This window comes from Alternaria infectoria (assembly GCF_024043175.1).
Source record: "Alternaria infectoria strain BMP 0036 chromosome Unknown scaffold_8, whole genome shotgun sequence".
Taxonomy (NCBI): Eukaryota; Fungi; Ascomycota; class Dothideomycetes; order Pleosporales; family Pleosporaceae; genus Alternaria; species Alternaria infectoria.
The window spans coordinates 107722-125768 of record NW_026250697.1 but is presented as its reverse complement, the minus strand read 5'-3'; the positions used below and the strand labels follow the sequence as shown (position 1 = coordinate 125768).

Genomic DNA, 18047 nt, shown 5'->3' with positions numbered 1-18047 from the left:
CGGTGGTCATGGTTCAGGCTTTTAAGTCGAACGCATATTCTGGAAGATGAACTCATAACATAAACACTACATATATACAACAAGGCATCAACACCCGTCAATACCTATAAACCTGCCCCCTCTCATGTTCCTTCACATCTACAACTTACTCCCACCCCCCATCAACTCCGCACCAGCCCCACTAATAGCCAGCTTACCCGTCTCCTTAACCTTAGTCTGGAACAGCACGGTATTACCCACCTTCCACATCTCAGTAATCAGTGTCTGACCCGGCAGCACAACACCCGCAAACCTGACCTTGATATTCTTGAACGGGCCATACGTCTGCAGAACGTGTTTACCGGAGATACCAAAGCTGCACAGGCCGTGCAGAATGGGTGTGGGGAAGCCGCCGGCTTTGCTGAACTGGGGGTCGATGTGTAGGGGGTTGAGGTCGCCGGAGAGACGATAGATAGCAGCTTGCTCCTCGGTTGTGCGTTCCTCAACGACGGTGTCGGGGGCGCGTTCAGGTGCCTTGTGGATCTTCGTTGCGGCGCCGCGGTCAGCACCCTTCTTCTGACCGCCGAAGTTGCCAGAGCCGCGGATGAAGACTGTGCTTTCGTTGTAGAAGATTTCCTCGCCTGTCTTTGCGTCCTTGGTAACGCTTCCGTATACGACGAGCCCTGCGGCGCCCTTGTCTACGACCTCGACTAGCTTGGGTACGGCGACGAGCTTGGCTTCGGTGGGGATGGGGAACTTTCGGATTTCGAGGAATTGCTCGCCGTGGAGGAGCATGCGCGGGTCGAAGTTGGGGACGATTTCGTCGAAGGAGAAGGGGGGTTCGGCGTTGAAGGGGGGGACGACACCGAAGGTGGGGATGACTTGGAAGTTCTCGTCGCCTTCGTAGACGAAGGGCAGGTCGGTGCGCTTGGCGCCAATTCCGAGATCTGGAGATAGTGTTAGTTTAGTTAATCATACGGAATCAAGGTGACTTACTGTAAAGAATTACATCCCTCTCGGTGTACTCGAAGGGTGTGCCTTCAGCCTTAGCGGCCAAGGCCTTCTTCTGAGCCTCGAGGACCTCCTCGTTGCTCTTGGTGGGCTTTTTCTCCTTCTTGGCCTTCTTGCTCGTGTTCTCCATGTTCGCCATGATAGACTTGAGACCGCTAGCGTTGTCGAAGGGGTGGTCGGCACGGCCGTCGTCGAAGTTGGTAATGCGTTCCCATTGGGAGACGACAGCCTCAGGAGTGAGCTTGACGTCCACGGGAAAGCCATGTCCGCCAGAGCGTTGCCACCTGGTTGCCGCAAACCAACCAGAACCCATCTCGTATAGGCCACCTGTTGGCTCAGGAGCCTTGTCGGAAACGAGGAGAATGACGAGAGGAGCGTTGTAGTCGGGCTTGAGGGCCTGTACAACCTCTTCGGGGAAGATGCTGCGGGTCATCTGAGTACCGGCGTTAGGAGCAACGGTGTTGACGAAGATGTTGTTCTTCTTGCCCTCAAGAGCGAGGGACTTGGAGAAACCGAGGATACCGCACTTGGCTGAGGCGTAGTTTGCCTGACCGAAGTTGCCGTAGATACCGCTGGTAGAGGTGGTGTTGAGGATGCGGCCGTACTTCTGCTTGAGCATGTAAGGCCAGGCGGCCTTGGTGCAGGAGTAGGTACCGAACAGGTGAACCTTGTGGATGATGTCCCACTGCTCGTCGGTCATGTTGGCAAACGCCTTGTCGCGCAAGATACCCGCGTTGTTGATCAGGATGTCGATGCGGCCATACGTCTCAATGGCGGTCTTGACGACAGACTCGCCGTCCTGAACATCGCCCTTGTTGCCAACAGCCTCTCCACCGAGCTTCTGGATCTCCTGGACAGTGTTGTCGGGGTTTACCAAATCGTTCACGACGACCTTGGCACCACGCTTCGCCAACTGCAAACAGTAGATGCGACCTAGACCAGCACCTCCACCAGTGACAAGAGCGACCTTGCCCTTGAAGTCAAGGGGCTCGCCCTTAGGGTTGGGTGGCAGCTGATTGGCATGCTCGAGGAGCTCAAGCGCGTTCGCCGGGCCTTGTGGGTGTTCGGCCTTGGAGAAGTCGACAATGTCCTTCCACTTGGCTGGAACAGCTTCGGGTGTGAGGGTCTCGTCGGCCTTGAACAGAGCACCGGAGGCTCGCTCCCATCGTAGCTTGGCAACGTGACCCGCGCCCGCCTCGAAGATAGCTCCAGTCTCGGTAGACGACTTGTGTGTAAGGACAGCGACGAGCGGGACAATCCACTCAGGCTTCATCTTCTCCAAAACATCCGGAGGCATGACGGTCTCGGTCATTCGGCTGGCGGCGATCGGAGCGACGACGTTGCAGAGGATGTTGTACTTCAAGCCCTCCTTTGCGAGTGTCTCGGTGAATCCGACAAGAGCGAGCTTGGCAGCTGTGGAAGTTAGCAGACATTCATTTCTTCACAAAACGCATGTGCATACCAGAGTAGTTTGTCTGTCCGAAGGATCCGAAAAGACCGGCAGCAGACGCAGTGCTGATGACCCTTCCGTACTTCTGTTTCCTGAAGTATGGCCACGCGGCATGCGCGCACTTGTATGCTCCGTAGACATGGACCCGGTAAATCAGATCCCAGTCTGCCTGCTTCATGTTCTTGAAGCTGACATCGCGCAAGATACCAGCGTTGTTGATGAGGATATCAATGCGACCGAAAGTGTCGATAGCAGTCTTGATGATGGATTCTCCGTTCTCGACCGAATCGTAGTTGGCGACCGCCTTTCCGCCAGCGGAGCGGATGGTGTCAACGACCTTGTCTGCGGCCTGTCGGGTGAATTAGCAGTGAATGAAGGACTACAGCTGAAGAGACATACCGCTGAGCCCGCGCCCTCGCCCTTGAAGCTGCCACCCAAGTCGTTCACAACGACGTTCGCGCCGCGACTGCCGTAGAAGACAGCATACTCGCGACCGAGACCACCACCCGCGCCCGTGACCACAACGGTCTGGCCATCATATCGCAGCTCCTGCGCAGCCATGATGTATTTTCTGTGCTGTTCGAAGAGGCTACCCCTTCGTTCTTTCGCGGAAAGAAGTTGCGCTTCAGGAATCTCCTATGCAAGCAAGCAACAAAGGTACTTGTAAAGTCAAATGGGTATCAGCAAAGATCCCACGATAGAAAAGTGTATGATATGGAAAGTGTGAGGATGAGAGGATAGGTGGCTCGATGCGTGGAGGATGGCTCAAAAGTAGGGTCGTTCGCGATCTGACCCGGTCGTGTCTCATGAAAGCAGCCGAGCTGTTGATGATGACGAGTTACCTCGGCCCCGACGGCAGTTGGTCATGTGTGGGGATTGCGCACCGTGCACCTCACGCTTTCACATGTCCGCGTCTTGCTCCCCATCATCAGCTGGACGGGTCCGGGGTGTCACATGATAGTGATTAGAAGGTGCGCAATCTCACGCTCGCATATCCTGAGCGTACAGTCTTGGCTGGAGAAATTCGATGAAATGATGATTCTTGAGCGGATGTGGGGCTGCGAAATGCGCCGCATGAGGCCCGAACACGTATCGTACGCGTCCTAGATATCGCCATACTGTGGTGTATTGGAAACGAAACAGATGCGATGGCGGATGTGTCTTTCTATCACAGCTGTATCATGCACTGGAAGTGACGGTTTCTTCTTCTTGGGCATGTCACCAAAAGATGGGCGTCCTACCCAAACAATACACCGAATAAATCACTAGTAACAGTAGTGAATCTAGTACAGAGGAGCCCGTCGACCTCTTCGTGCTGCGTGATGGCATTCTGATTGACTTCAATCTACTAGACTTCGCTGGATCAGATAATGTAGAGCCTGCTGTCGAACTTTGGTCTTGTTCGAGGCCTGCTGTGCAAGCGCAGCAAGCCCGCGAAGTCAAATACCCACAAGCCAGGCCCAAACCTTATCACCCGACTAAGCACAGTCGACATCATCGATCCTTTGCAAACACGATTCTCCTCCAGGATCATTGCAACCCACTCAACATCTGCACTATGCCGAAGGCATTGCGGATCCAGACCCTCGTCGTTACCGCTTGTTACCGGATATTTGCTTGCTCGCTCAAAGTCAAGGCCGAGAGACTCCACAGCGCTTTCGTACATGAGCGTCCTGGGTACCATTCTTGCTACGCTGGCTCCCATCATGCGCGGTTCGGCCCGTTGACGGACTTGACCGCTGTAAGTATTCGCGTACCTACCTTACCGAGCGTTGAGATCTTCTGGAGTGCACCTATTACATGCCGTGTTTTATTACTGTCATTGAGTAGAGGTGTAAGGCGTCGAATTAGCGGAGCCAAAGACTTGTAGACACTGAGCAGGGGAATGTGCGCCGGACGCTACCATGACCGACATCACACCGACTACCACATGACGGATATTGTATAGTGAGGCAGACGACAATGTTCTGCTCAGTCTGTGGCCGGACATAAATTTCGCATCTCTTTGAGTCGCGCTTTTCGGTCGATACAGGTGCTCAAGAGTTTCTCGTAGGAACAAGCCGCGAATTCTTCCGGTGTAGGTGAAATTGTTGAAAAGTTTCTGCTTGTGGTGCCTACATGATGCACTACTTTCTAATGCATCGGAGCCGATGACATAGCCGAATACGGAATGGGCAAAGCTCGCGAGGAGGCGTTATAGGAGTAGTAATCATCGTCGACATACCAGCCTCAAGAATCATATGGATGTAGATTTTCGATGTGCGATTGTGGGCACGAAAACCCCCACAGATGCGGGTGGGTGTAACCCGTGCGCCTCATCTTCCTTGCTTGGTCCGGGTCGGATGAACTTTTCTCTTGTCACGAAACAAATGCCTGTTGATTTCTGGTCGGAATCGACATCTGAAGGCTACGTTCTTGCTAGAACGCCTCTGGAATCAGCATTATCCAGATTCTGGCGCCCCTGAGTGATCAAATGACAACGAGTGTCGCGTCAACAAACCGTATACATCTCGACAGACCAAAAGTCGTGTGGGGGCTTGGTCCGTCTCCGACGACTGTGCGTCTTTGCATACATGTGGAGTTTCCATTGCATCTATTGCATCCATCGAATGTGCGTGGGCTGTGATGCGGAGGTGTTGATTGGCTGTTTCCCTCACGAAACCATCGGCGCCGTGTGAAGTTGTCGTCCTTACGTTAAAGAAAGTCGGAGAATATTGCGCGGCATGCTCTCTGCCTAAACATGTAGCTGGCCGAGAGTAGGCTACACTAAGCCTATAGTTATCAACCGGCAGCTGTCATGTTAAGATCCACGGATTAATGAACGCACAGGGCAGCAGGGTTGCAACACCTGGCCTGTTAACCATCGAAGATTCTGATAGTCGTGGCGACAATGGGAACCCCTAGGCGCTGCGTCCAGTCATAACCTACACGTCCAACAGCCACAAGAATGACGTTGTGGCTTGGCTTTGATGGGCCTGTATCCCGAGGCCATGTCAGCGGTGTCGTTTTTCGAGAAGACTGTCAGCGGGGCCATCCGTCCGGGCATGCACCACGTGCCCATCAACGACCGAATCTATACACTAGCGCAAGCAATGCTTGCCTTCACGGCGAATCGCTTCTGGTGCAGCGGAATTGCTTCCGGTGGCATTTTTGTCTAACATGAGTAGCAAAGATGTCCTAGTGAAGAAAATCCAGGTAGGCGGAGGTGGGCCTCCCCCTGTCTCACCTGACGCTGAACACTTACCACATATGCCGATGTGTCAAGAATTGCAACGAGCCAGATACGAGATTTGGTGATGCTTCGTACCGGTATGACTGTGAAGGTCCTCGGATGAGTCCTTTGTACGGGAGACGTGGACCCCTGATTGCCAGTCCGCAGTGGCGACACGCCTCGTTTTGATCCGACTCTTAGCGAGTAGGATGTTGAATGGAAGCAGTGGAACGATCTGCTCATCTTTCCGCCTTCCAAAATGGATGTTGCTCCCGCCGATGCAGTAGCCTCTCTAGCTACATATGTCACCGAATCGTGGGGATTGTCCTGATGCTCAGAAGCAAGCTGGAGAGATAGCGCCTGGTTTTATGGAGAGCGAATGTGATCAACCTTGGTCATTCGTGATTCGAGACTTGCGGCCACTTCGTCAGCCTGCTTTTAGTGACGTTTCCTCTCGCCACGATATCGGATAATTTTGCGCCTTTACCGAGCTTGTTGCCAGCTCACAGCGATATGCAGATCGCAAAGCCTACAGCGTCGGGCTATCGTCGTGCTGTTTCCATGAGGTCCGCATCATCGCCATCATACACCACAACTCATCTTGGGCCGCCCTTTCCATCGTTTGGTGTTGCCTGCGTATCCTATCGTGTTCTCAGAGACGTGAGTAACAATGAGCGAAGATACAGAAACAGTTAGCGTCCAGGGCCGAGAGTTCCAAAGAACATCCCTCGACGAGGGTGTCTACTACGCCCCGGTGGCCTTTGACGACCGCGAAGAGAGCAGACTGACAGCTCAGCACGAAATTGTGTCCCGTATTTTCGGCGATGGACTGTTCTCCCCTCGAATACCAATGGGAGAGCCCGAGGCAATATTGGAGTGCGGCTACGGCGGTGGAGACTGGGCTGTCCAATGCGCAGATGAGTTTGAGGATTGTGAGGTGCGTATTTGACCCCATGACAGCCATACAGGATGAGATTGGTACTTCCAATGTGGCTCGTATCGATCGTAGCGTGTTAACAGTCTCAGGTAACTGCTCTTGACATCTTCCCCATGTGAGTTAAGCCTGTACATAGGGCATGCGGGTACGAAAACTGAGCAGTCATCCCATGTCTAGGCAGATGGACCGACCCGAGAACCTAGACCTGGTCGCTCATAACCTCAACGATCCTCTTCGTGATCCCGAAATATTCAAAGCGAATCACTACGATCTCATCCACTCGCGGTTCGTGTTTCCAGGCATTAAGAGCGGCAGATGGAATGGATACATCAGAGATATGAGGTTATTGCTACGGCCGGGAGGTTGGGTGCAGATAATGGAGTATTTGCCGATTATCCAATCACACAATGGACGTCTTACGGACCAGAATGCTGTGCGAAGATGGTGGCAGGAATACCAGGGCGCCATGGCGGACATGGACCGTGACCCGCGGATAGGTCGACGATTGAAGCGGCTGTTGCTCGACAACAGATATCGAGACGTCGAAGTCGACATAGTGCAGCTTCACATAGGTGACTGGTCGAAAAGTGAGTCTCCCGTTGTGTTCCAACGTTGAATGTTGTCCGATCGTGGGAGGGAATGGGTCTTTCACTGTGGTTGGCCATCACCCAGTACTCCGAAACATCCTACTGAAGAGCAGTACTGACAGTCGATATACAGATGAGGCCCAAGCTAGCATCGGTAGAGACTCTGTCGAAGTACGTATGCGTCCCAGTTGTAGAAGGTGGGTGTGTGCTGACTACGCGTCATCCGTCCAGATGATTGGTGACCTCCTTGAGTCACTTGGGCTGTGGCCGTTCACATCGAAACTGGATTGGACAGCTGCGCAGTTCGAAGACCTTATGCTGGAAGTTCGTGCAGAGCTCCAGAATGTGGAACTGAACCTATACATTGAGTTGTAATGATGACCCGTCCTGTTTTATGAAGTATGTCTAATCCGCTTCTAGGTATGTTGCTAGGGGCCGGAAGAGCACTCGGTGATGTCGTGTGCGTTGACTCGCATCAATGTGGGCTACATAGCGTATAGTAGATGCCGCAGGACGTATGATAGTGCAGCTTGTGCACCCACGAGGTGTAGAGGGTCGGTCGACATAGGCGGTAGAGAGAGATTCTTCCTGTAGTAGTCAGACTTGTATGCTCAGATTCGGGTAGTGAATGCGATTGTACCTTATCCAGTAGCTGTCAACAGGCTGCCCTCAAACTAGCCGGGCTGATGTGCACTCCAAACGTCCTCCAAACATTCACAGTTCCAGGTTAGAATTCGTGGTGAGGGTTCCAGTCGTGCCTTCCGTTCCTTCAAGCTTCTCAACTCAAGGCAAACCAGAAGCACATTCGTCACTGCCTCCGGCCAAGAGACGGCGCCGATTGCAGGAGCTATTCCTTTGGTCGACGCAGCGGTGCTGCCGTGCTATGCCGTCACGGATCTGTCGAGTTGATGACAAGGAGACCGGCGCGTGATTGTAGCATCGTGGAAGCTGTCTCCATTGCAAATAGTCAGCTCCAGACCGCGATGAGGGACTGCTGGTCAAACAGAAGATGGGGCGAATCGGTAGATGGTATGCAGCAGGGGAGCACAGCATCGGCACGGGTGCTGCGATACATGGACAAATGGAATGAGGATGAGAATTTGGAAAGGTAAAGAGGGTCAAACACACGAGGGAAGGTGGGGCGACTGAACAGGGACCAGGCTATGGGACGCTAGAGGCCCTGAAGAGTGAGGGTTCGTCGTGAGGAAGGAACCACCACGCTCAACACACCTACGTCAACTGTCGAGATTGCGTCTTTGCTCCCACGGATCGAGAAGGGGGGTGTAAACACAGCCGACCGATGCAAATGGGATTTAATCGGTACCTCTCCTTGTCTGCAGCCCAGTTCCCCGACAGTCTGGTACCGAGATACGCGCTCTAATGGGGCGCTTTCCTGGCTAGACGCCAACGCCTTTGCGACTTCGCGACGAGACAGCCGAATGCCGCTTCATCGGCATCGAGTCCCCTCAATTGTGTCAGGCTTCGGCTTGCCGAAGTTTTAGCTACATGAAGTCTCTGCTTTCTCGCTACAAACTCTATACGGTGTTGTTCCCATCTCAGCACTACCGCTATCGACGTTGGACTATCGAGTGCTTTGGTCCAATATGGTTAGACGCATCCACCAGCGATAGCCTGCGCAAGACGCGTGCACCGGGGAAGCGGGCACGGTCAAGGAACCAACGGCTTCGATGCGAGACACCTCCATGTCAGTATTGGCGTGCACAAAGGTTGTCTCGTCAAAATGTCGATCCGCATTCAGTACACGATCTGAGCATCCTAGCGACAGATCGAAAGTGTACCAGGAAAAACAAATCCTCGGCCTTCAGCTCCAGAAGAAGCATATAAAGACAACACACGATCGGGCCATCTTCCGATGAGACAGGCCAACACTTACTTGCGCCATTCTTCTAATGCACCCCTTCCACGAAGTGTCCGAGCGAGCACTTCGACATTGGAATGTGCCCTTCGTACCTCCGCAGACTGTACACATGGACTAGTGTGAACGACATGCGGCATACAATAAACTCGCTCATCTCGCCGAACTCTGGTTCTCACTGCGATCCCGGGTTTTGTGCATCGAGACCTCGGCCGGAGGAACATTAAGCACGCTCGGCGGCAACCGACCGACACACCAGAACGTTATGAAGCAACAACGACGTCACCACACATCCCCAGATCTAGTCTGCCCCAGACCCACCAGCCACGTGTGATCTCAACGCATTCATGGATGGTCGCAACGGTGCCTTAGGATGACAATCCGGCGCGTAAATTAGCGATGACATATCGAGCATCGCAGATCGAAAGCTGTCAGTGTATCGCTGACAAACATCAACACAAAGACCACGGTCAATGCAAGTTCATGTCGAGGATGCGACGTATTTATTATTGGCCCAGGTTTCAATCTCCGGTTCATCGACACCAGCCTCGGATCGAAAATGCACACCTGTTTAGCCTGATCCCAGACCGTCCACACCCGTAAAGCGTATAGCTCCCGCGACCGGCATCATTTCCATGAACAACCGGGCTCGCGTCCCCAATTTCCCCGCGTACCAGCTGCAATTAATCATGAAGTATTTGCCGACCTGGTTTAGCCCCATGTATCGGCGGAAAGGAATGATTAGTGCTTTGGAGAAGTCCCGCCCGCCTCCATAGGCTTAGCGATATAAGTACCTGTGTATGTCTCGGCGCAAATTTTTGTTACCGACAACCTGGCTGTCTCATAATGGTTTCTTCTTGGTCGATTCGATTGCTCGTCGCTAATCTAGCAATTACTGGGGGTGTCGCAGGAGGCTGGCGTGATGGAAAGTTCAAGACGTTGGTGACGTTTGGAGATAGTTACACGGATGAGAACCGACTAGGATACTTCATCAACAACAATGGCTCTGCACCACCTGTGGCATGGCAGCAGCCTGTGGTACGTCAAAAGTGTTATGAAACCACTCTCAACCTCAACTAAAAATGAACAGGGCCTAGCAACAGCTTCAGGCGGCCTCTCCTGGGCTCGTTACGCCAGCATCTACTCCAAAACCAACCTCTACAACTACGCCGTCTCAGGCGCCGTATGCTCCAACGAAATAACACCCCGCTACTTCTCCGCCATCGACGCCCCCTTCCCCGACATCGCAGGCTACGAACTCCCCGCCTTCATCGCCGACTCCACAGCCACCACATCCAACGGCACGCAATTCTTCACCGGCAAGCCCTCCTCCACCGTCTACGCAATCTGGATCGGCACCAACGACCTCGGCAACGGCGCCTTCCTAACCGACAGCCAAGTCCCAAACAAAACCGTAGCCGACTACATGGACTGCGTATACTCGCAAATCGACCGCCTGTACGAAAACGGCGGCCGCTACTTCGTCATCATGAATCTTGCGCCGCTTAACCTTCTGCCTCAGTACCAGCGACCCGGCGAAGGCGGCCTCCAATCAACGCAATACTACCCTGATACCCCCGGGAAAAACCTAACAGAAGTCCACGGCCGCATGCAAAACACTGTCGCAGCTCTCAACCAAGTCTACGCCTACCGCACGCCTTTTGCCGCGGAGATTGAAGAGCGCTGGGAAGACGCCAAGGTAGCTTCCTTTGACGTCAATGCGCTCATGACGGATATGTACTATAACCCGTCTAGCTATCTGAATGGGACGGGCGCGCCGTTGAATGTACAGGGCGTGGAGAGTCTTTGTGATGAGCAGGGAAGTAATTGTACGAGCACGGATAGTCCGGATAGTTTCATGTGGTTTGATCCGTTGCATCCGAGTGAGCAGACGAGTAGGGTTGTGGCGAGGGAGTTTGTGGGGGTGTTGGGCGGGAAGAGTCGATGGGCTAGTTATTGGGGGTGTTAGGAGGGTGTAGTTGAGGCTGTAAAGCGTGGAGGGAAAACATGAGCAACGTAATCAATGTTGAAATGGTAATATACGATCTATACTTATCTTACAAACGTGATCTGTTGCTGTACTCCTTCTCTTCAAAACGTGAATACGCCAACCCGCTATGCTATGCCATGCCTATCAAAACAACAACCCACCCAACCCCCTCCCGCTATGCTATTCAAACAACAATCCATCCCCATCCACCATCCCATCCAACACAGATACCCCAAACTCGCTCTCAACAAAACTTAGATACTCCGACACCACCTCTCCAACCCCTTATCCCCACCCTTAACCCCCCTCAGCACCTCACCCACCTCCTCCAAACTAACATCACACCTAACCATCCCAAACGCACCCACAGCCCCTCCAGTCAAAACCGGCATGCACAACCCCAGTTCCACAAGCCCCTCCCACTCGCGCCTCGCCACATCCTTGCCCCACACTTTACTCGCGCCGCTACTACTGCTCAGCCCGCCTGCGGCCGATTGAATGCGCGCGCGACTGGCGAGGGTGACGTATTCGTCGTAGGCCATGTTGAAGTTGCAAGTGTCGGAGTCGTGGATGATGTCTAGACGCGCGGCGGCGATGAGGAGGGAGAGGGAGAGTTGGGAGAGCGAGGGGATGAGAGTTAGTTTTGAGTCTGGGGACGAGAGGGTGGTGGTGGGTTGGAAGGGCGTGGTTGGGGAGAGGGTGGCGGTGGGGAGGAGGAAGGTGGTTAGGATTTTGGGGACGGATTTCGAGAGGTAGAAGGTTGGGGCTAGGTGTGTGGTTAGGAAGGTGGGGGTTGAGAAGAGTTTCTGGGACGGAGGGTTAGCTTCGTTGTGGTTTAGTAGGGAGTGTGTGGGATGGGCTTACGGAGATGTTGGTGTTCCATTGGGATAGTGCGTCTTCTTTGGTGTCGCCCTTCTTCCCCTTCCTGGCTGGCGTGGTCTTGGTACCGCCTTCTAGTATACCTCTTTCCTCGACGCTCAATTGCTCGGGCTGTATTAACAAACACGCTTTGCATGTTTCTTGGAAGGCGGTAAACGTTGTTGCCAATCTGAGATGTACGTAGCGGTGGCTGAAGCGACTCTTGACACGCTTCTCGAGACTGTTAGTCACGTCGATGCGTGTTGTCAGTCCCAAGACCGCGATGGGCGCCTTTCGTGACTGTGCTATATCGAATAGATTGTAGAGTAACGTCTGGCGGGGGTGTTGAGCGAAGAGGTCAAACTCGTCCATGACGAAAACGACGGCTTTGGCGACTTCGTCAGTTACCTCACCAGTCTGTTCGGATGGGTGAGAAAGCAGAGCGAGCAGCGTCGCTAGCGTATCGGCATAGTTCTTTCCCGGGCCGCTCCCATCCTCCTCGATGTCCATCTCTTTCCCTAACTGGCGCCAGATCTCACGGAGTGCAATCTTGTCGTCTGTGTGGACAAAGCCGTTCAGCCGGACAACGTGGTATTGACCACCGTTGTCTTTGGAGACTTCGGAAAGGACTTTGTTGACGAGTGCCGTCTTCCCACTACCCCGGGCTCCGATGACGAGCATTGAGTTGCCTTCACCAGCAGTAATAGTATGCTCGACAAGCTGGTGCACAGACTTGTACTCTTCGTCTAAACCAACTAGAGGCGATGGACGTTTGCCGGTGATACGCTCCATGACGATAGTTCTCAAGAGATCAAGCTCGCGGCCCGGTGCAATGTCGCTATAGATGGCCGATAGAGCGAGCTTCTCCTTTTCCTTCTGTGCTGATGTAGGCTTGTTGAAGGGACTGGGTTCCGTGGGATCCAGCAAACTGTCCAAGATGCTGTTCCCATCTACCTCCATATCATCCTCGTCATGACCATTGGCCTGCTCTTCCGCATTCGACCAGCGCTCCTCGTCGTTGTTGGCGATATGATCGGTGCGGTTGAAGCGTCTTCGTGCACTAGCAGTGAGCTTCCTGTTGCTTGTGGGAGAGCCATCGCCGAGTTCGTCCTCGCTTTCCGGTATGGTTGTTTGCTCTGCTGCTGGTTTTCGTCGCTTGGCGGACTTGGAAGGCGTGGCTGCGACTGCCTCTTCCGACTCGGGTTCTGTCGCTGCTGCCTTCTTTCGTGTACTGGTAGCCGGCTTTCGTACGGAGCGTGGCTTCGAGGTCTTAGCGGCTTTGGTTTCGTTCTGCAGCTCATCCGTCTCATCCTCCTCGGGGATAGGACTAGGGTCTCTCTTCTTGCGCGCACTCGCTCGTGGGGCAGCTGGTTTGCGCGCCGACGCAGCTGGCTTCCGTACAGCCTTTGCAACTTTTGCAGGTGCGATGACATCCGTCGATGCCTCTTTCAAAGCGGCCCGACTTGCAACTTCCGCCTTTGTAGGTCGCCCCTTTCCTCGCTTCGGTGGTGTGTTTGTTTGCGTCTCCTCCTTGTCCTGCGCCGCGATTGGGGTGTTCTCTTTGAGCGCTTTCTGCGAAGGTTTGCGGACCCGCGTTGGTCGTGAGGATATTTCGACGTTCAATGCGCCCTCGATGTCATCGTAGATGTCAATCTCTTCTTCTGCCGCACGCTTTGTCGCAGTGCCATTTGTTGCGCCCTTCAGCGCCCGGCCTTTACGCACTGGCGCTGGCTTCTTTTCCACATTCTGTTCAGAATCGCCGTTCGTATTCGTCGTGGTTCGGGCTGCAAGCCTGCCAGAGGCTTTCCTGGTTGACGGCTTTGTTGACGGGCTCGATTCGGTGCGCTTCGGGGTGTCGAGCTTTCTCCGCTTAGAAGAACGTGGCGATTCGTCCATTGCGGTACTTGGGACGTTTTATTATCGTGTATGTATAGTTGATGGCTGTTCGTTATTGGGAATGCATCGTGATGGTCGTATGCGCCAAACGTTTCGAGGTGGTGAAAGCGCTGGTCAAGGCGCGTCTATCCACAAGTCGCGTCGCGCTACAATTCCGCTTCCCGCCCGGGCGCCCCTGCATCATCCCAAGAGCCATCCACCCTCGCTTCTCCATATGCAGACGAGCACCAAACACCACACCAGCCGAGCGCCAGTACTAAGCGTACAATCCATATCGGACCTTAGACTGAGTCATCATGGCTCCGCAGTCGGGCTCTTGTCGTGACTTTTGCGCTTTCCGACGGGCCCAGGGCCTCAGAGCCCCACTCGACCGTACATCGAGCACGCCCTACAAGTGATTCCCAAGCTAACGGCGTTACTACTTATCTCAACATACCATGGAGACTGTAAATAAGTATGAGTCTGCTGCCATCGATTCAACATCAAATTTGAGCACTCAATGGCTTCAAATCATACCACCCAGGTCGATTTGACCACTTACCCACAGCAGCCTTCGGCGGCGACAACGGATATCGAAATACTACGCCAACACGAAGATGACGATCAACGTCTCAACAGTGACGATGGCTTCTCCCTTCCGCCCACCGATGGTGGTAAGGATGCCTGGCTCTGCCTGTTCGCCTGCTTTATGCTTGAAGCGATGATCTGGGGGTTTCCTTCCTGCTATGGTGTCTTCCAAGAATACTATGCTACTAGTGAGGAGTTCTCCGGTCAAAGCAACATAGCCGTTGTCGGTGCTTGCGCAATGGTATGTTCTACGAATCTTGGTTGGTTCCCATTCTGACACTCCTTTAGGGCATCATGTACATGGATATCGCGTTCTGGTTTGCCGTGCTCAAATACTTTCCCAAATTCCGCACCTGGGCCACACCAGTCGGTCTAGTTATCGTTTGTCTCTCCTTGGGTCTCGGATCTCTGTCAACGAGCGTAACGCACCTTATAGTCACTCAAGGCATCTTGTACGCACTCGGCGGCGGCCTCGCATGGACTCCAATTCTCTTCAACATCGAAGAGTGGTGGGTACGCAGAAGAGGCTTTGCCTATGGAGCCACCATGGCTGGTCTGGGATTGAGCGGGGCCATCCTCCCTCTTATACTCGAATGGCTCCTACACTCATACGGATTCCGGACAACTCTACGAGTATGTGCGCTCAGCTTCGTGGCCCTCAACTTTCCGATAGTCTTCTTCTTCAAGCCTCGACTTCCACTATCGCAAACATCGCAGTCCAGAGGTTTCGATCTGTCGTTCTGGACTTGTTCGAATTATCTGATCCTGCAATCCGGCAACATCATCCAAAGTCTTGGCTTCTTCCTACCAGCAATCTATCTACCCACGTTTGCTCGGTCTATTGGCGCAGGTAGCATCGAAAGTACCGTCACTATCATCCTCGTCAACGCCGCTGCGTTTGTCGGATGTCTATGCATGGGTATCGCTACCGACAAGTACCATGTGACGACCTGCCTTATGGTCTCTGCGCTGGGGTCAACAGTCGGCATCTTTCTACTGTGGGGGTTCTCTACATCACTAGCGCCATTGTACATGTTTTGTATCGTCTACGGCGCCTTTGCTGGCTGTCAATCGAGCGCCTGGAGTGCAATCGTTGCAGACACTCAAAAGAAGCGCAGAGGCGCGGATTCTGGCTTCGTATGGGCGTGCCTATCAGCTGGGAAAGGAGTAGGCAACTTGTGCAGTGGTCCGCTCTCAGAAGCATTGCTACATGCTGGTGATTGGAGTGCAGGCTTTGCTTATGGCAGCGGATATGGCGCGTTGATCGCCTTCACAGGTGTGACCGCACTGTTGAGTGGCTGGGGATATGCTGCAAGGAGAATTGGATGGATATGATCCGATGCCTCTGGATGCCTGACGTAGTTCATTGCCGAGGTCTGCGTCCCGCACGGCAGTACGTCACACATCACGCCGTTATTACATTTCAAACACCAAGCAGGTCTCCCGATGCTCAAGTAGACGATGTGCCCGTTCCTGTTACAGAGCAACCATGGTCGGCATCTGGTTGCGCCAATCAGCTAGCGACATGCCCTCTTGGCGTCGAGGTACGCGTACGCCTGAAACAGACCCACCACTACCATCAACATGCGATCGGCCCTCCCGCTCGCATCTCGACCTCTCCCTCGAAACATGTTGGCTTTCTACCCAATCTATCCATGGCCATCGCAGCCTTGCTTTTACGCAAATTACCGACTTGGCCCTTGTCACCCACCTGTTTACAGCTTTGTTTTATAGCGTGCACAACGATTCCATTGGAGAAGGTCATGAAACTCCACAAGCGATCGGCATGAAATCCCCATACTACAATTTACGAATCAGGCCATGCAGACGCGGTTCCTGGCTAGACTTGCAGAGATTGCCCACCAAGCCCGCGCCGCCGCGTCTTCGCAATGTCTTGATCGATCTTATCTGTAACTAGCAGGTGGGCGCACAGACGCTTGCTCATAGTGATTCTCCCAGCTCCAGCAACTTCAAACGACTGGGCAATCTGGGGGCGGCGGGCCCGCGGGTATGCTGGTTTGAGATGAATTGAGTGGTTGATCATGGGTAGATCATGGCCTGGAAATCTCCGAAACGAAACAGAAGAATATATATCTAGGGCTCTCTGGCCTCAGTTTGTTGGATCATCAACACAGTTCTTCACAGATCAGTTGTCCAGCACTCTTTCTCTCTTCCTCTTCCTCTCTCTCTCACACTTCGGGCAGGCCTTTCTTTGCTCTACCCAAGTTCACTCTCTCTAGATATCCTAGTGGTATATACATTCTTTTTGGCTGAGCCACTATCTTTACATTTCAACAACTTCAGCCTCAAACATCCACACGGACTTTTCTACACTATCTCCATCAAGATGAAGTACTCCGTCCCCGTTGTCCTCGCTCTCTCGAGCAGCGCTGCCGCCTTCCCCCTCGGCGACTACCTCGACGCCATCTTCGGCACCAAGGACACCCGTCAGGCTCCTCCCCAAGCTCCTCCTGGCTTCCCTTCCATGGGCATGCCACCAATGGGTTCCCCCACCCCAGGTTTCCCTCCCATGGGTCCTCCCATGGGAACTGGTGCACCAACACCTGGCTTCCCTCCAATGGGTGCCCCAACCCCAGGCTTCCCCCCAATGGGCCCTCCCTCCGGTCTCCCTCCCATGGGCGCACCAACCCCCGGTTTCCCTCCCATGGGCCCCCCCATGGGCACCGGCGCCCCAACACCCCCCGGCTTCCCCATGCCTATGCCCACCGGCGGCTTCCCAGGCGGTCCCGGCGGTCCAGGCGGCTCCAGCAACATGCCACCCTCATGGCCCGTCCGCGCGCGCGCCGCCCGCAACCTAGCCATCGACTACCAGCTCGCCCCGCGCCAAGGCGGCGACCTGCCCCTCCCTTCCTTCTCGCTCGCAGACCCTGAGAACGGCGGCGCACCTGCTCCTACTGAGTCCTCCTCTGGCGGAGGCGAAGAAGCTCCAGGTGGATTCCCCGGCCTACCCACTCCCACTCCTGGTGCCCCCGAGGGCCCCGGCGGCGGTTTCCCAGCGCCCACAGGCGGATTCCCGGGTTTGCCCACTGGTGCGCCTGAGGGACCTGGTGGACCTGGTGGACCGGGTGGTTTCCCGACTGACCTTCCTTCTTTCCCTATGCCGACTGGCATGCCTGGTGGTTCAGGTGGTTTCCCTGGTCTGCCTGGTACTGGCATGCCTGGTCTGCCTACTACCATGGAGACGATGACGCGTGGACCTAAGCCAACCGGTATGCCTGAGCTGCCTGGTCAGGAGGATGGTCAGCAGGGTCCTGGTGGTGACAACGGTTCCGGTGGCTGGTGGAGCTGGCTCGGTGGATTGTTTGGCGGTGGTAAGGGAGACGGCGAGGGTGCTGGAGCTGGTGAGGGTGAGGGTGCTGGAAGTGGAATTGGTGCTTAGATGCCCGATACCCCCTTGACATTTGGATGATCGGAGGAAGGAAAGGCGGGATGAAGACGTCTTGATGGCGTGATTGGTTTCTATTCTTGTCAAAATACTTCACACTTTCACTTTACTACAAAGAAATCATACATGCCAACACGGTAGAATGACAGACAAACGAATTATCTCAGCACAAGGATCACTTCCACACCATGTTCTCCAGTGTCTTCCATGGACTTAGTCAGATATCAAAGATGAAGATAAGATGCAATTATCTATATCAACAACATGTATACCACAATG

At 54.0% G+C, this 18047-nt stretch overlaps 6 protein-coding genes across 6 annotated transcripts; 4 read left to right on the top strand and 2 right to left on the bottom strand.

Annotated features, from left to right (window-relative positions):
• Positions 1-138: 138 nt before the first annotated feature.
• Positions 139-3001, bottom strand: FOX2 (bifunctional hydroxyacyl-CoA dehydrogenase/enoyl-CoA hydratase fox2; the record flags this gene model as incomplete). Its single annotated transcript, XM_051496841.1, has 4 exons — positions 139-926; positions 976-2403; positions 2453-2789; positions 2840-3001. 4 exons carry the CDS (start codon positions 2999-3001, stop codon positions 139-141), a joined length of 2715 nt encoding a protein of 904 aa, XP_051352501.1.
• A 3320-nt stretch (positions 3002-6321) lies between these two features.
• Positions 6322-7204, top strand: J4E92_005459 (uncharacterized protein; the record flags this gene model as incomplete). Its single annotated transcript, XM_051496840.1, has 2 exons — positions 6322-6572; positions 6766-7204. The coding sequence occupies 2 exons, from the start codon at positions 6322-6324 to the stop codon at positions 7202-7204; spliced, it is 690 nt and encodes a 229-aa protein (XP_051352500.1).
• Positions 7205-9897: 2693 nt separating this feature from the next.
• Positions 9898-11020, top strand: J4E92_005458 (uncharacterized protein; the record flags this gene model as incomplete). Its single annotated transcript, XM_051496839.1, has 2 exons — positions 9898-10089; positions 10142-11020. 2 exons carry the CDS (start codon positions 9898-9900, stop codon positions 11018-11020), a joined length of 1071 nt encoding a protein of 356 aa, XP_051352499.1.
• Positions 11021-11295: 275 nt separating this feature from the next.
• On the bottom strand, positions 11296-13795 carry J4E92_005457 (uncharacterized protein; the record flags this gene model as incomplete). Its single annotated transcript, XM_051496838.1, has 2 exons — positions 11296-11847; positions 11906-13795. 2 exons carry the CDS (start codon positions 13793-13795, stop codon positions 11296-11298), a joined length of 2442 nt encoding a protein of 813 aa, XP_051352498.1.
• Positions 13796-14294: 499 nt separating this feature from the next.
• J4E92_005456 (uncharacterized protein) lies at positions 14295-15697 on the top strand (the record flags this gene model as incomplete). The annotated part of the gene is made up of 2 exons (XM_051496837.1): positions 14295-14603; positions 14651-15697. 2 exons carry the CDS (start codon positions 14295-14297, stop codon positions 15695-15697), a joined length of 1356 nt encoding a protein of 451 aa, XP_051352497.1.
• Positions 15698-16709: 1012 nt separating this feature from the next.
• J4E92_005455 (uncharacterized protein) lies at positions 16710-17762 on the top strand (the record flags this gene model as incomplete). The annotated part of the gene is made up of 2 exons (XM_051496836.1): positions 16710-16714; positions 16751-17762. The coding sequence occupies 2 exons, from the start codon at positions 16710-16712 to the stop codon at positions 17760-17762; spliced, it is 1017 nt and encodes a 338-aa protein (XP_051352496.1).
• Positions 17763-18047: the final 285 nt, after the last annotated feature.